Source organism: Rana temporaria, chromosome 3, assembly GCF_905171775.1.
Source record: "Rana temporaria chromosome 3, aRanTem1.1, whole genome shotgun sequence".
Lineage (NCBI taxonomy): Eukaryota > Metazoa > Chordata > Amphibia > Anura > Ranidae > Rana > Rana temporaria.
This window is the reverse complement of record NC_053491.1, coordinates 137,886,840-137,906,849: the sequence shown is the minus strand read 5'-3', so window position 1 is coordinate 137,906,849 and position 20,010 is coordinate 137,886,840. Positions and strand designations below refer to the sequence as shown.

The window sequence follows — 20,010 nt, the reverse complement described above, 5'->3', positions numbered from 1 at the left end:
GATAATTAAAAGTACGTCTTCTCTTAAGATTTTGGCTGCTTTGTATATCTAGCTGGAAGACGTGCGGTGTCATTCTTGCCTAGGTGCTGTGGGCAGAGGATGGGGGGGAGGCAAGTATAAAACCTTAGGGCCAAATCCACAAAAGGGATACGACGGCGTAATTGCTGTAACACCGTCGTATCCCTGTTCCTAACTATGGAACTGATCCACAGAATCAGTTTTCCATAGTTAGGCAGAAGATCCGGCATGTGTAAGGGACTTAGGATGCAGTACCGCATCCGCCGCTGGGGGCATTTTGTGTCGAAATGCCGCCTCGGGTATGCAAATTAGCACTTACGGAGATCCACGAAGCTTTTCAGCTTCGTTTTTTCTCCGTAAGTTTTAGTTTGCATACGCAAAATTAGGGCTGCTTTTACATGGTGTAAAGTTACTACACCATGTAAAAGCAGACCTTTCTGTCCAGCGACGCGATTTATTTATTTTTTTTTCCCGTCGTATCTTTTTTTTTTCCCGACGCAACTTTATTGACCCGTCGCAATCCACAAAGCTCGGCGTAACGTAATTTTGCGCTATGCACATCGGGAAAATGACGTCACGAGTATGCGCAGTACGGCCGGCGCAGGAATAGGAACGCCTTGCGACGGCGGAATTTAAGTTACACAGCCCAAAATTTCTAGGTAAGTGCTTTGTGGATCGGGCACTTAGGTAGAAATTTTAAGGCAGTGTAACTTAAATGGAAAAAATTAAGTTAGGCACGATCTTTGTGGATTTGGCCCTTAAACTTTTTGTTACAGGTACATTCTATACCTGCTAATAGTAGATGTCTTGTTAGACAGAGGGCCAGAACAGTTTAACTTGACCATGCATTTTAATTTAGTATCCTCCAAGTCAGGGGTCTCCAAACTACGGCCCTCCAGTTGTTCGGAAACTACAATTCCCATAATGCCTGGTCATGTCTGTGAATGTCAATTTTACAATGCCTCATGGGATGTGTAGTACCGCAACAGCTGGAGGGCCGTACTTTGTAGATCCCTGCTCTAAGTGAAAGCTAAAGATTTATTTTTCTCTTATGCTCATGTTATTTTATTTTTTTCCAGGATGAACTTGTGCAAGTTCAACAAATCCCTGTACAGCTTGCCAAAGACATAGAGAAGATAAACCGCAAATCGGTGTAAGCTTTTCAGGAAAATTGCCAGTTCACTTGTATACGTACTTGTAAAGGGTCAAAATGGAATGAGCAGAAATATGTGCAGCCAACTTTTATAGGAAGGCATTGTAAATAGGGAGGGGAAATTACAGATAACTTTCCCAGACTTGCCTTAAATATGGCTTGACTAAGTAAAGAATGCTCTAAACACGTGCAATATAACTAGGGAATTACAACATTGTTATATTTAACAATAGAGAGGCTAGCCATCTTCGTTCCAGCAGAGATTGGGAGACTAAGCTTGTAAGTCTAAAGCTAAAGATACAGAAATCATTCAGGTCTGTGGAAATTAGTCTTTAGGTAAATGCACAGCAATGTGATATACGCATTAACAGAAATGGTAGATGCAGTCCAGGAATGAAGTGTAAAACAGCACAAGCATATCTTAGCACCCAGGGCCTTATGTATCGTTGTGTACTAACTAAAAACGGTACCATACTGTCAATGCTGTATCCTGGCCTAGGCCAACAAGGCCCAGGCCTAGGGCAGCACTTTGCAGGGGGGCAGCACGGACAGTGTCCCCGCCAGCTTGCGCTACACTGTTGGGCAAATTAGTTTAGCGCCCCCATAAATCGGCCGCACTGCTTCCAGTATGTGGGCGGTTGGCATTCTGCAACTGTGGGGTGGGGGGCTTCTAATTTTTTACCATCCCCTGTCCCATTGCAGAGATTTCCCTTCACTTCCTGCCCCATAGCCAAACAGGAAGTGAGAGGAAATCTATGCAAATGAAGGGAATCCATTGCCCCCCCCCCTAGGCCATCAGAACTAGTGTCTCCACTTGAAAATTTCAGGGTGGGTCTTAAACCGCAAAGGGTGTGGCCTTGACAGGAAGGGGTGGGTCATATTTAAATTAGGGGGTGCACAAGTTTAGTCAGGCCTAGGGCAGCACAAAACCTAAATACACCCTGCCTACTGTAGTTGAACCTTCTCAGCCACCAGTCAGTATCAGACCTGCCTTTAAAGTTTGAATCTGGTTGGTAGTTGTGGGGAAATACCTCTTGTTTTTAGTAAAAACATGGTGATATATAAGCACCATGAAGTCACATTCTCCAAAAAAGCAAGCATCTGAATTCTACTGCTCAGTGTTGTTTTCATGTAATTCAGAAGGTGCCCTTTACTAATTAAAATGTTTTAATCCACACAAAGGTCCAGTGTGGTATAGTGGTGTGGTATAGTAAAGCTGCACCTCTGATGAATGAGAGCACTGACATTTTGTTTAGCTTCAAGTGGTGTTATGCCGCGTACACACAACTGTTTTTTTTTTAAATGTCATTAAAAACGATCGTGTGTGGGCTCCAGAGCATTTTTTATGACGTGAAAAACGGGCATTAAAAATTTAGAACATGCTCTATTTTTTTCACGTCGTGAAAAACGGTCTTGTGTAGGCTTTAATGACGTGAAAAAAAACGTGCATGCTCAGAAGCAAGTTATGAGACGGGAGCGATTGTTGTGGTAAAACTAGCGTTTGTAATGGAGATAGCACATTCGTCACGCTGTAACAGACTGAAAAGCACAAAGACTGAAAAGCGCAAATCGTCTCTCACCAAACTTTTACTAACACAAAATCAGCAAAAGCAGCCCCAAGGGTGTCGCCATCCCAATGGTACTGTGAGTGAGTGAAAAACTTATAAACTTATAGCGCTACACATGCGAACTGAATCGCCTCTGGGCGCTTGTTTGACCACTTCTCCCTTGAGCTCAGAAGAGATGGGTTTTGATACTTCTCCTAAAGGCCAAGTGATTCTCCTCCAACCAAATGGAGGTTGGCAAAGTGTTCCAAAGTCGAGGGCCTTGGACAGCAAATCTTCTTTCTCCTTTGGACTTGTATCTGGTTTTGGGGATTTGGAGTAAATTTTGGTTGGAAGATCGCAGAGCGCGATTGGGGTTGTAGGCTTTTATTTTGTTGTATAGATATTGGGGGGCATTTCCCCAAATACATTTATGCGTTAGACACAGGGCTTTTTTTCAGGGGGAACTTGGGGGAACTCAGTACAGCCACCTCTGGCTCAGACCCTTTGTTGCCTGCTTGTAAACACAGAAGTCTGGTTTCTGTGTTTACAAGTGACAGCTCTGCACTCCTGGTATTTAATGCCCCTTTAAGACCCTCCTACTGTTTGTGAAATCTGAACGGGGTCGTGGTTGAGTTCCTGTACCTATTTTCTGAGAAAAAAAGCTCTGGTTAGACATAGTGCTTTGAAAGTGATTCTGTATTTCACTGGTAGCCAGTGAAGGCTTCTCCGTGATGGGGAGATTGATTCCCATGTTTTTTTTCCAGTTACCAGACGCGCGGCCGTGTTCTGAACGACCTGCTGGCGCGTGATTTGTGATTTATAGTGCCGTCGTACGTGTTATACGTCGCCGGGGTTTGCTCGAGCATTTTATTTTTCACGATCGTGTGTAGGCAAGGCCAGCTTTACAAGAATCAGGACGTAAAAAACTTTGTTTTTTCAAGACCATTAAAAATGGTCGTGTGTACGCGGCATTAGACCTAAAAACAAAAGCAGTTTACTAATTCCTAGATGTGGGAGCAGTTAGTTTACTTTTTTTATTTTCACCCGGTAAACCTGCCAATAAGTCTGTTATTTTTCAACTTCCTTTAGCAGACCAAGCTTTCCAAAAGTGGCAATTAGAGGGTTAAGATGTATCATTTACCATGGTCAGGGGTGCTTATAATAGTCAGCGTTTATTAATTTATGTAAAACCTTTAGGCCGGGTTCACACCTATGCAAATTAAATGTGGGTTTTCCCACGTTCAATTCGCATAGCAGGAGAATGTGACTGGCTCTCTACGGAGAACCGGTTCACATATCTGCGCAGGAGGTCCGGTGCGGTGTGCCGGAAAAACGTGTGCCTTTTTTTGGTGCGTTTCAGGTTTGATTTCAGCCCAAAATTTGGGCTGAAATCGGACCTGAACCGGTGAACCAGCATGCACCGGACCCCTGCTGTGAGTCGCATGCGGCGACAGTGTGAACCCAGCCTTACCCTAAAAGGACAAGAAAACCAGCTTAAAAAGTGGCTGGATTTTTGCTTTACTTTATCAGTCAAGTGCATCTAAATCTGCTAGTGCATCTAACACTTCCCTCTGCCCAGAGTGACAATGCTGCTGTCCAAGGGTGTCTCCATTGCACCTCCATCTAGAGTGGAGGCACCCTAAAGCCTAGTACACATGGCCTGAATATTGGGCGGCATTAACCGGTTCAATAAAAAACAGCCGACATTTGGCCCCTGTGTATGGCAGCCAGTCTGCTTGGCTGGCTTCTGTCGGACGTGCATGCTGGAAAACCAGCGGCCGACTGGCTCCGACCAGTGCTCTCAGCCAATGGCTTAAAGTGCTGACCAGAGTGATCAGGTGGGGGCAGTCCCCCTGTCAGGACACAACAGCTCAGCAGGGGAGATTGCTGTACTAACATCAAATTGTTAGTACAGTGGCTCCAACCAGAGCTGTCAGTTTTTTTTCGTTCAACCCAGCCGAAAAAACCCTGATAGTGTGTACTAGGCTTATGACAGGAAGAGTGTTACTGGCCAGATCGCCAGATGAAAATAAAGAAAAAAAAAAGCATAAAAAAGAAAACTATTCCAGCCACATTTACTGTAAAGATTGGTAAGCTGCAAAATATATTAGTTTTGCTTGGCCCTTAATAGCGCTTTAAAGTGAATGTAAAATCTAGTTTTTTTTCTATAGGATAACAAACGTTATCATTACCTTCCCTGTTGCAGTGGATTAACACAGAGCAGCCCGCATCCTCCTCTTCTGTGCTCCTGGCCCCTCCCTCCTGTCAAGTGCCCCCACAGCATGCAGTTTGCTATGGGGGCACCCGAGCCGAGTCACATCTGCCTGTGTCCAGTTAGACACAGAGCCGTGGCCCAGGCCGCCCCCTTCCTCTCCTGATTGGCTGACTGACAGCAGCAGAAGCCAATGACGCCGCTGCTGTGTCTCAGCCAATCAGTAGGGAGAGTCCTGGACGGCTGAGACACTCATGGACATTGCTGGACAGATAGGGGGTTCAGGTAAGTATTAGGAGGGCCGCTATACACAGAAGGGGGCAGATCCACAAAGATCTGCCCCGGCACATCGTATCTGAGATACGCTACGCCGAACCTTACCTGGCTTTGGTCCAAATCCATAAAGATTTTGCGCCGTAAGTTACGGCGGCGTAGTGTATCTCAAGCGGAGTAACGGCGCGGAATTCAAGTTGGGCCGGTAGGGGGCGTGTTTCATTTAAATGAAGCGCGTCCCCGCGCCGAACGAACTGCGCATGCGCCGTCCCTAAATTTCCCGCCGTGCATTGCGCGAAATGACATCGCAAGGACGTCATTGTTTAGACTTGGACGTAAATTACGTCCATCCCACGATTCACGGACGACTTACGCAAACAAAAAAAAATTCAAATTAAATGCGGGAACGACGGCCATACTTAACATAGCAAGTCTAACTATATGCCACGAAACAGCAGCTTTAACTATACGCCGGAAAAAGCCGACTAGAGACGACGTAAAAGAATGCGACGGCCGCTCGTACATTCGTGGATCGTCGGAAATAGCTAATTTGCATACTCGACGCGGAAAACGTCAGGGACGCCACCCAGCGGACGCCGAAGAATTGCATCTTAGATCCAAAGGCGTACGAAGCCGTACGCCTGTCGGATCTAACCCAGATGCCGTCGTATCTTGTTTTGAGGATTCAAAACAAAGATACGACGCAGGAAATTTGAAAGCACTATCAGTAGATACGCCGGCGTACTTGCTTTGTGGATCTGCCCCTAGGTTTTTTATCTTAATGCATAGAATACATTAAGATAAAAAAAAACTTCTGACTTTACAACCCCTTTAAGTGAAACATTACTTACATTTCAAGATAAAGCCAGCGCAGGCACGTTCCTGTGAAATAGGTACCTGCTATAACATTTAGCAGCCTTTTTATAGGAGGCAGGCTGTGTTTCCTTCATATTAGTGTCAATGTATAGCCTAGCCTTAGGCCCCGTACACACGACCAGTTTCCTCGGCAGAATTCAGCTTCCGACCGAGTTTCTGGCTGAATTCTGCCGAGGAAACTGGTCGTGTGTACACTTTCGGCCGAGGAAGCCGACGAGGACCTCGGCGAGGAAATAGAGAACATGTTCTCTATTTCCTCGTTGTTCTATGGGAGCTCTCCTCCCGCCGAGGTCCTCGGCGGCTTCAGGGCTGAACTGGCCGAGGAACTCGACGTGTTTGGCACGTCGAGTTCCTCGGCCGTGTGTACGAGGCCTAACACATTATATAGCATCTGGCCGGGGTCAGGAAGTGCACAGATATCCCCAAGTGTTCCGTTGCTATGTACAGTAAAATGTTTTGTCTTGAAATGACTTTAGGCGCAGCAATGAATCTTATTCTGTATGTATACATTCCAGGGAAACTGAGAAGAAAAAGCTGAAAATGGAAGAGGAATGCCAGGAGTTAAACAACAGCGTGAAGCAGATGGAGAATAAAAGCAAAAAACTGCTGGAAGAGAAGGAAGATGTTCTGAAGGAACTAGAAGGGAAGAGAACTCTGCTGGAAAACAAAGAGCAAGAGTTTAACCATCTCACCAAGTTACTGGAGTATTCCAAGGAAAATGAAGCCGCTGCTCTAGGAGAAAGGTTACTTTGCGTTCATTGACTTTTTTCCGTTTTGTATTTTTTAACTAGTAAAGATAGTGATTTTGGAATGTCATAAAATGAACAAGAAGCAGCAGGTATTGGAAGGACTTGTAATAGATTTTGTACACATGTCCAGAGTCCCTACTGAAATGTCCACACATGCATACTCCAGTGCCAGAAAGAACAGTGTGAAAAACCTTTCTTATGACATAACGGAAATTTGCAGTAAAATTGAACTCAGGACCAGTGTGAATGGCTGAATGTTGTTGGAAAAATAGGAGCTGCTGAAATGATAAATATAGAACCAGTTACCACTTGTAATGGCTTTCCTTAATCACGTCCCCTCGCACCCCTGTACACCCCTAAGGACCAGAGCAGTTTTTCTATTTCTGATATGAACCTATTTATTCAGCAGTAACTTTGTCCTTATTTAGGATACCAAACACATATATTGTTGTTGTTTTTTTAGAACAAACAAGGCTTTCTTTTCATGATGGTGTCAAGATTTTTTTGTTTGGATCGGTGTTCGTTTAAAAAAAATACTGTTACTGTAGAATAAAAGCATAAAATTTGCTATATGATTTATCATTTGTTCTGTTCAGCCCCAGAAGGATTTACCCCGTTAATGACCAGAGCAGCTTTAACTGACAATTACGCAGTGGTGCGACATTGTACTCAAACAAAATTGACGCCTTTTTTCCCCCCACAAATATAGCTTTCTTTTGGTGATATTTGATCACCTCTGTTTTTTTTTTCATTTCTTCCTCTTTAACCGTTTTAGCCCCAGACCATTTCGCTTGGCAAAGACCAGGCCACTTTTTGCGATTCGGCACTGTGTCGCTTTAACTGACAATTGCGCCGTCGTGCGACGTGGCTCCCAAACAAAATTGACGCCCTTTTTCCCACAAATAGCGCTTTCTTTTGGTGGTATTTGATCACCTCTGCGGTTTTTATTTTTTGCGCTATAAACAAAAATAGAGTGACCATTTTCAAAAAAATTCAATATTTTTTACTTTTTGCTATAATAAATATCCCCAAAAACTATATTAAAAAACATATTTTTCCTCAGTTTAGGCCGATACGTATTTTTCTACATATTTTTGGTAAAAAATAAAATAAACGTTTATTGATTGGTTTGTGCAAAAGTTATAGCGTCTACAAAATAGGGGATAGTTTTATGGCCTTTTTATAATTTTTTTTTTTTTTACAAGTAATGGCGGCGATCGGTGATTTTTATTGTGATTGCGACATTTTGGCGGACACATCGGACACTTTTGACACCATTTTGGGGCCATTGTCATTTTTACAGCGATCAGTGCTATAAAAATGCACCGATTACTGTAAAAAATTACACTGGCAGTGAAGGGGTTAACCACTAGGTGGCACTAAAGGGATTAAGTGTAACCTAGGGAGTGAGTCTTACTGTTAGGGGGTGTGGCTACCAGTGACACGTCACTGATCACCGATCACGGAAACGGTGAGATCAGTGACATGTCACTAGGCAGAACAGGGGAATGCCTTGTTTACAAAGGCAGCCCCCTGTTCTGCATTTGCCGACCGCAATCGCGAGCCGCCCGGGAACATCGAGTACAGGTACAGGTACGCCCATTTGCCTGCCCGTGCCATGTTGTCGACGTACATCTGCGTGCGGCGGTTGGCAAGAGGTTAAACAAAAAAAAGGAGCGACAATTTTGAAAAAAAAAAACAACAATATTATTTTTTACTTTTTGCTATAGTAAATATCCAAAAAAATGTTTTTTTTTAATAAAATTTCTTAATCAGTTTAGGCCAATATGTATTATTCTACATATTTTTGGATAAAAAAAAATAGGGAATAGATTTATGACATTTTTATTATTATTATTTTTACTAGTAATGGCGGTGATCAGCGATTTTGTAGCGTGGCTGCGACATTGCGGTGGACAGATCGGACACTTTTTTGGGACCAGTGACATTTATACAGCGATCAAAACTAAAAATACCCACTGATTACTGTATAAATGTCACTGGCAGGGAAGGGGTTACCTGTGTTCCCTATAAGTGTTTCTAACTGGGAGGTGGGCTTACTGGGACATGACAGAGATCACTGTTCCCGCCTACCAGGAACAGTAGATCCCTGTCACCTGGAAGTACAGAAGAACCATATAGGGCAAAGTGGCAGAGAAATAGACGTAGTTACAATGTTCCCATGGTGTAGCATGGGAGGTATAGGCTTAAAGCAGAGTTCCACCCAAAAGTGGAACTTCTGCTCATTTGTCTCCTTCGGTGCCACATTTGGCATCTTTCTGGGGAGCAGATACCTGTCTTTGACAGGTACCCTATCCCCACTTCCGGGAGTCCGGGCAGCGCATTAGGTCAGCAGTTTGGCTCCCTCATCCTCCTTCCCCCCCCTGCCGAGCCAGTAGGAGAGCGCAGTGGTGCCTTTGCGCATTCGCGCTGTATGGACCCGGAGTGAATCCATAAGGCTCACTACTGGGTTCCCTTACCGGAAATGGCGGTGGCAGCACCCGACAGCTGATGGAAACATCAGCTGCGGTGCCGAAATTGCTGGACTTCAGGACAGGCAAGTGTCCTACTATTAAAAGTCAGCAGCTGCAGTATGTGTAGCTGCTGGCTTTTAATTTTTGCAGGGGTGGGCGGAACCTCCTCTTTAAGACATTGAGGATATACTACAGTTTTATGACCCCCCTCTGTGACTAACACCCCCCCCCCCCTCAAGTCTTTAGCTCTCCCTCTGTCTTATCTCACTAACTCTGATGTTATCTTTATTACCATTGATTTGTATGTGTTTGTTTTTCTTTTTTTTCTTTTCCCTCTGAGATTTTTTTTTTTTTTCTTGTTTTGTTTTAACATTCTGCCAAAAAAATTGTGAATCAGTACTGCTTGGACTTTGAAGAAGGGGTAACACCCCGTTAGTGCAAATAAAAAAAAAGTATCATGGACAGTACTCAATTTTCACTATCACAATTGCACTAATACGGCTACAATCACGTCAAGTAGGATATCCAAACAAAGTCTTAGGCCTATTACTTCACCTGTTTCAATATTATTAAAATATGAATGACAACAATGTCTTACAGCATTGTTACATGGAAAAACCCTCTTGCACGCTAAGTGATTTATAGGTCAAAGACAGAGCACACTTTAGTTATGGGTGTCCATGTCCTTCAAAACACCCCGATGGTCTAGCTTTGCGCTTTTTAACGACCGCCGCATGTACATATACAACCACAGAATGGCACGTACAGGCAGATGGGCGTACATGTATGTCCCCCCCCGGTACATGCGGCGGTGTGGGAGCGATCCGGAATGAGGGCGCGGCTATTCGTTTATAGCCGCCCCCCTCGCGATCGCTCCCCGGAGCTGAAGAACGGGGAGAGCCGTATGTAAACACGGCTTCCCCGTGCTTCACTGTGGTGGCTGCATCGATCGTGTGATCCCTTTTATAGGGAGACACAATCGATGATGTCAGACCTACAGCCACACCCCCCTACAGTTGTAAACACACACTAGGTGAAACATAACTCCTTCAGCGCCCCCTGTGGTTAACTCCCAAACTGCAACTGTCATTTTCACAATAAACAATGCAATTTAAATGCATTTTTTGCCATGAAAATGACAATGGTCCCAAAAATGTGTAAAACAAATTCTAAGTGTCCGCCATAATGTCGAGGTCACGAAAAAAATGGCTGATCGCCGCCATTAGTAGTAAAAAAAAAAATAATAATAAAAATGCAATAAAACTATCCCCTATTTTGTAAACGCTATAAATTTTGCGCGAACCAATCGATAAACGCTTATTGCGATTTTTTTTACCAAAAATAGGTAGAAGAATACATATCGGCTTAAACTGAGCAAACATTTTTTTTTATATATATATTTTTGGGGGATATTTATTATAGCAAAAAGTAAAAAATATTGCATTTTTTTCAAAATTGTCGCTCTAATTTTTTTTATAGTGCAAAAAATAAAAACCGCAGAGGTGATCAAATACCACCAAAAGAAAGCTCTATTTGTGGGGAAAAAAAGGACGTCAATTTTGTTTGGAAGCCACGTTGCACGACCGCGCAATTGTCTGTTAAAGCGACGCAGTGCCGAATCGCAAAACCTGGCCTGGGCCTTTAGCTGCATTTTGGTCCGGGCTTAAGTGGTTAAAAAAAAAAAAAGTTTAAATGCTTAAAAAAATTGAAATAAAAAAAAAGAAAAGAAAAAAGCCGGAAAATAATAGTTGAAGGGATAAAAAGAAAATGGTGTTAATTAGGATTGAATAGAGTAAAGTAGTTGTTAATAAGTTTTAGCTTAGTAATGACTTTTGTTTCCACTTGTCAGGTTCCTTTAACTGACAGATGAATGAAACAGTACAAAGTAACAATCTCCCCATTTCTAGTCTAAACTGTGTTGGTAAACACTGAGTCAGACTGTGTTTTTTCACTGCTGGAACTGCCGTATGTACACAGCAACTCCCAGCTTAATTTTCAGAGTGGAGAACTGCCAGCAATTAGGAGGGGAGATGCGGCAGTGGGCAGAAGGACTGTATTTGCTTCACATGTGTTGTGTACTATGATGACCTTTTTTGAACGTGTGTAGTCCAGTATCCTCAATTGGTAAAAATGTGAGGTTTTAATAAAATACAAAGCAGAAATTTCCTCTCCTACTTTATTATTTTTTCTACAGCACAGCCTAGATAGAACAACACAGGGGAAGCTCATAGGAGCAGAGGGGTTATCCCCTGACACAGGTGGTGGAATGACCATTCAGGCACTCGGGCACTGCCGAGGGCCCGATGCACTAGGGCGCCCCAGCAGGGTTGCCAGTCTCAGTAAAACCTGGGACAGTATGTAAAAATCTGTGTTTTTTAAAAAAAGCCCAAGATTATAGCTGCCCCGTCTCTCCAGTACCTTTTCACTGTGTGTATGTGTATTCTGTGTGTATGTATACTGTGTGTATGTATACTGTGTGTGTATATTGTGTGTCTGTAAGTGTATACTGTGTATGTATACTGTATGTGTGTGTGTGTATACTGTGTGGCCCCATAATCTATTGCCTGTGGGCCCCATAATCTCCTATTGCCTAGGGGCCCCATAATCTATTGCCCGGGGGCCCCATAGTCTCCTATTGCCCGGGGGGCCCATAATCTTCTATTGCCCGGGGGCCCCATAATCTCCAATTGCCCGGGGGCCCCATGAGTTGTCAGTCCGCCCCTGCCCTGACATATGTCTGCTTAGTTACAACATGCTGAGAAGAAAGCATGGCCACACACAGACCATTACTTGCATGTACAGTAACTTTTTTTATGCATTCCTGTGACCCACATTCAGCAGACAGCCGGTTAAAGCTTACTGCCGGCTGTCACAGACTGGGTTCGGGTTCTGCAGAGATCCCAGCAATAATGTCGGGATCCGCCTAGATGCCTGACCAGCAGCTAGCTCAGCCTTATGTTTATGGCCAGTTTAGATACAAACAGTGCTTACCAGAGTCTTTTAACCCCCTTGGCGGTAAACCCGAGCGTGACTCGGGGTAGGTTTCCAATGTTAGGATCGGTATCCCCGAGTCACGCTCGGGGTGGACGTGCAAAGTGTGCAGCGGCGCGGCTTACCTTCTCGCTGGATCCACAGGCAAGTTACTTACCTTGTCCCTGGATCCAGCGATGCCACCGCGCTGTGTGAGCGAGCGGGTCCTCCTCGCTCGATTCACAGTGTCCCCGTGTGCCGCCGATCTACGTTCCCTGCGACGTTACGACGCACAGGAGCGGAGAACGGCGCCAAATTCAAAAAAGTAAACAAACACTTTACATACAGTATACTGTAATCTAATAGATTACAGTTCTGTATGTAAAAAATACACACCCCCCTTGTCCCTAGTGGTCTGCCCAGTGCCCTACATGTACTTTTATATAATAAAAACTGTTCTTTCTGCCTAAAAACTGTAGATTGTCCAAAAGTGTCCCTTTATGTCAAAAATGGTTTTAGATCAGCTAGAAAACAGCGACAATAAATTATAATCACTTGCAGAATTGTGAGATAGTGATTTGTGGGGAAATTCGTCATAAAAAAAAAATAATGACAGCGACAATTCTGCAACTGAGCAAATTTCAGTGATTTTGAGTTGATTACATTATTGAATAATTTTTATTATAATTATATTATTATTTGTTATAATTATTTATAATTATTTATTATATTATAATTTATAATTTTGTTTTAAAAAAAAAATCATACCCGGGATGCCTACAAGACTCTTGTTTGGTCAGATTTAAGTGAGTTATTTCTAAAAATTACAGGCCTACAGTATAAAACGCCAAATTTCCTTGCAAAATAATTGTACCGCTTTTGGTACGTAATTCCAGACAGAATCATACCGCCAGGGAGGTTAAATGAATGGGCCTAGCACCATATACTGCAAGTTTCTGTAATAACTGAGATTGTTTTTGTATATATTTTGTTCATTTTGAAAATGTTTGTATTTCAGAGCAGCCCTGGAACTTAATTTACGACATGCTATGATAGAGAAGCAAAACCAACACGATGCACTCACCCGCAAGCAAAGAGAGAAAGAAAGGGATTTAAGAAACATTAAGAAACTGGAGCTGCAGTTCAAATCAGCAAATGATGCTCTAGCACACACACAGGCATTATATGACAAGATCAAAACAGAGGTAAATGATAGTCTGTGTGTGTAAATTCTCATGTTCCGCATTGACTTCAATGAGATGCAATACCGAATGCGGCCAGAGGTAGGGGCCAGAGAGCGCCGAAAACGTCCGAAAAGGCCCGAGGGCACTTCGGCTTGTTTTCCTGCGCCCCCGTACCTCAGGCCAAGTTAGGTACAGCAGGCCAATGTTCGGCTTTTCTCGGCTCCTGCGCCCCGTACCTCAGGCCAAATGAGGTACTTCAAGCCTATTTTCGGCTCTGCTCGGCTTGGGGGCCCCGTACCTCAGGCCAAATGAGGTACTGCAGGTCTATTCAGCTTGAATTCTGCTCGTCTTGCGAGTCAACACTCGCAAACCGAGTCAGAATTTTTTAAAAAAAGTTGCTCGCAAACCAGAACGCTCTCAAACCAAGTTATTCTTAAACCGGGGTTCCACTGTACACTGTTCTCTTTGCAGGTGAAGTTGCACTCTTCAAGGAAATTTTCTCCAGAGCTTAGTGAAGGTTTACTTTGCAAAGGATACCTAATCGCGTGCAAAAATATAACAAAACAAAAAAACAAAAACAAAATAAAACAGCAATTTTGCTTGCACATGATTGGAAGATCAACGTCAGAAGAGATTCACCTCATTCACTAAGCTCTGGAGAAAATTCCCTTGCAAAATGCAAATTTCCTTGCAAAGTGAACAGTTTATGTCCATTTAGTAAATCAACCTCATGGATTTTCACCAAAAAATAACATTTAGCAAAATCTGCTTTTAAAGCGGTTGTAAACCGCATAAACTTTTTTTTTTTCCCCCAAACCTGCAATGCAAAAGGCATAATAGGCTAGTATGCACCGCATACTAGCCTATTATGAAATACTTACCTCGGAACGAGGTGTGTACCACTTACCTGGTCCACGCCGAGCAGGATGTCATCTTGCTCCGGCGTGTCTTCCGGGTATCGCCGCTCCAGCGCTGTGATTGGCTGGAGCGGCGATGACGTCACTCCCGCGCGTGCGCGCGGGAGATTTAAAATCGGCAGGGTCCGGCGATGCCGGTCCTTCAGCCGTGGATTCCCCCCTGCGCATGCGCCGCCCGCATTGCGGGGGTAATATCTCCTAAACCGTGCAGGTTTAGGAGATATTGCCCTTACCTACAGGTAAGCCTTGTTGTAGGCTTACCTGTAGGTAAAAGTCCAAATAGTGGGTTTACAACCACTTTAATTCATGGGATCAGTCACAGGCTGATGTGTGTGTGTGTTGTAGCTTAGGGCTACAAAGTTCAGCATTTCTTAAAAGGCTACATAAGCCAAAACCCAGAAAGGCAAACAATAGAGGGGCAGACCCAAATGTACTTTTTCGTTTATTTTGTTTTAATTTTTTTTATGTAAATCATCATGGGGAAAACAAAAGCATAAGAACGCTAAAATGTCACAACATGCAGGAAAACAAATAATTAATAATATGTATATAAAACCTTTTGTGGCTACAAAGGTTAAGTCTAAAGCCCTGTATACACGGCCAGGAATTTCCCGGCGGTATGAAGTCCGACGGGAATCCCGACGGGAAAACTGCGGAGGGAGCTTTGGCCGGGAATCCCAGCCATGTGTACAGGGCTTATGCTCCCTTTGCAACACTGCCTCGCAGTCTTTTCCATTGGCAAGTATAGTAAATCTGGCGGGAAAAAAAACTGGACTCAAAATTAAGGCTTTCCTGTTTAATCTGTGCAGGGAAGTTGATTGCTGGATTAAGATTCCTGGTCATCAGTATTTGCATCAGCAGAAAAAGGTTAATTTTGACTGCTGATGCAGATACTGCTGTTATAATTAGTTATAATGCAGATACAGTGTCTTGAAAAAGTATTCATAGCCCTTGTGAAATGGAAGGAAAATGATAAATTGTTTTCAATTTTTTTTTACAAATAAATATGTGAAAGGTGTGGTGTGCATTTGTATTCAGCCCTCTTTACTCCGATACCCCTAACTAAAATCTAGTGGAACCAATTGCCTTTAGAAGTAACCTAATTAGTAAATAGAGTCCACCTGTGTGTAAATCAATCTCAGTATAAATATATCTGTTCAGAGGTTTGTTAGAAAATCTTAGTGAACAAACAGCATCACGAAGGCCAAGGAACACAACAGACAGGTCAGGGATAAAGTTATGGAGAAGTTTAAAGCAGGGTTAGGTTATAAAAAAAATTCCCAAGCTTTGAATATCTCACAGAGCACTGTTTAATCCATCATACGAAAATGGGAAGAGCATGGCATAACTGCAAACCTACCAAGACATGGTCGTCCACCTAAACCGACAGGCCGGGCAAGGAGAACATTAATCAGAGAAACAGCCAAGGGGCCCATGGTAATTCTGGAGGAGCTGCAGAGTTCCACAGCTCAGGTGGGAGAATCTGTCCACAGGACAACTATTAGTCGTGCACTCCACAAATCTGACCTTTATGAAAGAGTGGCAAGGAGAAAGCCATTGTTGAAAGAAAGCCAGTTTGTGAGAAGCCATGTGGGGGACACAGCAAACATGTGGAAGAAGGAGCCCTGGTTAGACGAGACCAAAATTTTACTTTTTGGCCTAAAAGCAATGCGCTATGTGTGGTGCAAAAAACTAACACTGCCTATCACCCTTAACACACCATCCCCACTGTGAACCATGGTGGTGACAGCATCATGTTGTGGGAAAGCTTTTCTTCAGCAGGGAAGCTGATCAGAGTTAATGGGAAAATGGATGGAGCCAAATACAGGGCAATCTTAGAAAAAAAAAAGTTAGAGTCTGCAAAAGACTTGAGACTGGGGCAGAGGTTCACCTTTCAGCAGGACGATGACCTCAAACATACAGCCAGAGCTACATTGGAATGGTTTCGATGAAAGCATATTCATGTGTTAGAATGGCCCAGTCAAAGTCCACACCTAAATTCAATTGAGAATCTGTGTCAAGACTTGAAAATTGCTGTTCAGACGCTCCCGTCCAATCTGACAGAGGTTGTGCTATTTTGTAAAGGAGAATGGGCAAAAATTTCACTCTAAATGTGCAAAGCTGTGACATCCTCAAAAAGACTTGCAGCTGTAATTGCAGCGAAAAGTGGTTCTACAAAGTATTGCCTCAGGGTAGCAGAATACAAATGCATGCCACACTTTTCACATATTTATTTGTAAAAAAAATTGAAAACCATTTATCATTTTCCTTCAACTTCACAATTATATGCCACGTTGTGTTGTTCTATCACATAAAATTCCAATAAAATGCATTTATGTTTTTGGTTGTAACATGACAAATTGTGTAAAATTTTAAGGGGTATGAATACTTTTCCAGACATTTTAGTGTCGGTAATGGAAAGGAAGCAACCAAGTACTGAAACACAAGTGTGCTTTGCACTATTCTAGGATTATGGCTTGTTGTAGCATCATTTGAATAGAGAGTCATTTTGGGAGAATTCTCATTGCATATCATGATGGGCTCAAGCCTACAGGATCATAGTATGCTAAATTTGAACCCAAAAAATTATATATATATATTTATTTATTAACCTCCCTGGCAGTATCCCCGAGCGTGACTCGGGGTAGATTTTCCATGCCAGGATCGGTATCCCCGAGGCACGTTTGGGGTAGCTGTGCAGAGTGTGCAGCGGCGCGGCTTACCTGCTCGCTGAATCCACAGACAAGTTACTTACCTTGTCCCTGGATCCAGCGATGCATCCCCGCTGTGTGACCGAGCGGGTCCTCGCTCGATTCACAGTGTCCCCGTGTGCCGCTGATCTCCGTTCCCTGCGACGTTATGACGCACGGGGGCGGAGAACGGCGCCAAATTCAAAAACGTAAACAAACACATTACATACAGTATACTGTAATCTTATGGATTACAGTACTGTATGTAAAAAATACACCCCCCCCCCTTGTCCCTAGTGGTCTGCCCAGTGTCCTGCATGTACTTTTATATAATAAAAACTGTTCTTTCTGCCTGAAAACTGTCTATTGTCCAAAAGTGTCCCTTTATGTCAAAAATGGTTTTAGAGCAGCTAGAAAACAGCGATAATAAATTATAATCACTTGCAGAATTGTGCGATAGCGATTTGTGGGGAAATTCATCATAAAATATAAAAGTAATGACAGCAACAATTCTGCAACTGAGCAAATTTCAGTGATTTTGAGTTGATTACATTATTGAATAATTTTTATTATAATTATATTATTATTTGTTATAATTATTTATAATTATTTATTATATTATAATTTATAATTTTGTTTTTTAAAAAAAATCATACCTACTACACTCTTGTTTGGTCAGATTTAAATGAGTTATTCCTAAGAATTGCAGGCCTACAGTATAAAACGCCAAATTTCCTTGCAAAATAATTGTACCGCTTTTGGTACGTAATTCCAGACAGAATCATACCGCCAGGGAGGTTAAGGAGAAGCATTTGAAATAGTTTTTTTCCTGCATTTTAATTACAAAGATTGTACCTCATCAAGCAAAGAGGAATTAAGAAATAATAGGAGGTTCATCGTAAAAGCAAGTATTATGAAAATATTTTGCAAATCGAGATAAATATAAATTTTATTCTATTCGTGACTATGCTGCATTAGTTAACTTTCACTTCATTTTTCTTGTTCAGATAGACAATTCCCCAAAAGATGATGGCTCACTTGTAGAAAAGAGGAAGGAACTGCGTAAGGAGGTTGAAACGCTTAAAAGGAATTTCACCCATCAGGTCTGCATCCGTTGTATAACTTATTTCTTTTTTGTCCATGTAAAAAGAAGAACATATGCAGATTTATGTAGTGTAAACGTAACCACTTGCCGCCCGCCATATAGCAAAATGACAGCGGCAAAGTGGATTCCATATCCTGACTAGACGTCATATGATGTCTTCAGGATATTGAGCCGCTGCGCGCCCCCGGGGGCGCGCATTGCGTCGATCATTGTTGTGGGGTGTCTGACACCCCGCAACACCGATCTAGGTAAAGAGTCTCATATCAGTGCCACCTATCAGTGCCCATCATCAGTGCCACCTCATTGGTGCCACCTCATCGGTGCTCATCAGTGCCGCCTTACCGGAGCCCATCAGTGCAGTATCATCAGTGCCCATCAGTGAAGGAGAAAACGTACTTATTTACAATGGTTTGTAACTGAAACAAAAAAAAGTTTTTTTTCAAAATTTTCGGTAATTTTTTTATTTTTTTTGCATAAAATAAAAACCCCAGAGGTGATCAAATACCATCAAAATAAAGCTCTATTTGTGGGAACAAAATGATAAAAATGTTGTTTGGGTACAGTGTAGCATGACTGCGCAAATTTGATTCAAAGTGCAACAGCGCTGAAAGCTGAAAATTGGTCTGGGCGGGGGGGGTGTATAAGTGCCCTGTATGGAAGTGGTTAAAACAGAACTTTAATTAGCTTAATATTAATATAGAGTTGGATTATATAGCATATAATGGTTGTGTGTGTGGCTGAGCTGAATTACAAATGTTTTGGCAAGTTAAATAGTTCACACTTATGAGAGTCACTTACTACGAGAAAGCAATGCCAGATTCTCAACCTCAGTCTCCCCACTGCAACTATTGTGGTACAGCATGGGCAAGGCCCCAGCCTGTGATCGTCTACTGAAGGAGTAGCAGCACAATGAGAGGTCATCATTCTGCTCTTTCCTCTTATTGGCAAGCTGTCTGATTTGATTGACAACACTGTGCAATACATTGCCCTATGTTCGGTCTCTTCCTCTCCCAGTCTAAGGGGTAGATCCACAAAGAAAGTACGCCGGCGTATCTATTGATACGCCGGCGTAATTTCTAAATTCCTGCGTCGTATCTTTGTTTAGAATCCTCAAAACAAGATACAACGGCATCCGGGTTAGATCCGACAGGCGTACGTCTTCGTACGCCTTCGGATCTTAGATGCAATTTTTCGACGTCCGCTAGGTGGCGTTCCCGTCATAATCCGCGTCGAATATGCAAATTATTTATTTCCGACGATCCACGAACGTACGAGCGGCCGTCGCATTCTTTTACGTTTTTTCTGTTCGGCTTTTTCCGGCGTATAGTTAAAGCTGCTATCTGGTGGTGTACTCAATGTTAAGTATGGCCGTCGTTCCCGCGTATAATTTTGAAAATTTTACATTGTTTGCGTAAGTCGTCCGTGAATGGGGCTGGACACCATTTACGTTCACGTCGAAAACAATGACGTCCTTGCGACGTCATTTGGAGCAATGCACCCTGGGAGTTTTGACGGACGGGGCTTGCGCAGTTCGTTCGGCGCGGGGACGCGCTTCATTTAAATGAAACACGCCCCCTACTCGCCGCATTTGAATTCCGCGCCCTTACGCCGCGAGAGATACCCTTCGCTGCCGTAACTTACGGCGCAAATTCTTTCAGGATTCAAAGAATAGCAAAGTAAGTTACAGCGGCGTAGCGTATCTCACATACGCTGCGCCCACGCAGATGTATGTGGATCTGCCCCTTAATGTGCAGAGATTACAAGAGGCTAATATAAAGAATGACTTTGGTAGCAATTAAATCCCATCTCAGTATTTTTAATAAACACATAGGTATATTGAAT

At 43.0% G+C, this 20,010-nt stretch overlaps 1 protein-coding gene across 2 annotated transcripts in view; it reads left to right on the top strand.

The window, feature by feature from the left end:
- CCDC146 (coiled-coil domain containing 146) overlaps positions 1-20,010 on the top strand; it is a 150,147-nt gene that overhangs the window by 97,738 nt on the left and 32,399 nt on the right. For both annotated transcript variants that reach the window (XM_040343470.1, XM_040343471.1), the window contains exons 7-10: positions 1,098-1,171; positions 6,595-6,822; positions 13,291-13,477; positions 18,071-18,166. In XM_040343470.1, coding sequence (XP_040199404.1) covers positions 1,098-1,171; positions 6,595-6,822; positions 13,291-13,477; positions 18,071-18,166 — 585 coding nt within the window. The remainder of the gene's footprint in view (positions 1-1,097; positions 1,172-6,594; positions 6,823-13,290; positions 13,478-18,070; positions 18,167-20,010) is intronic.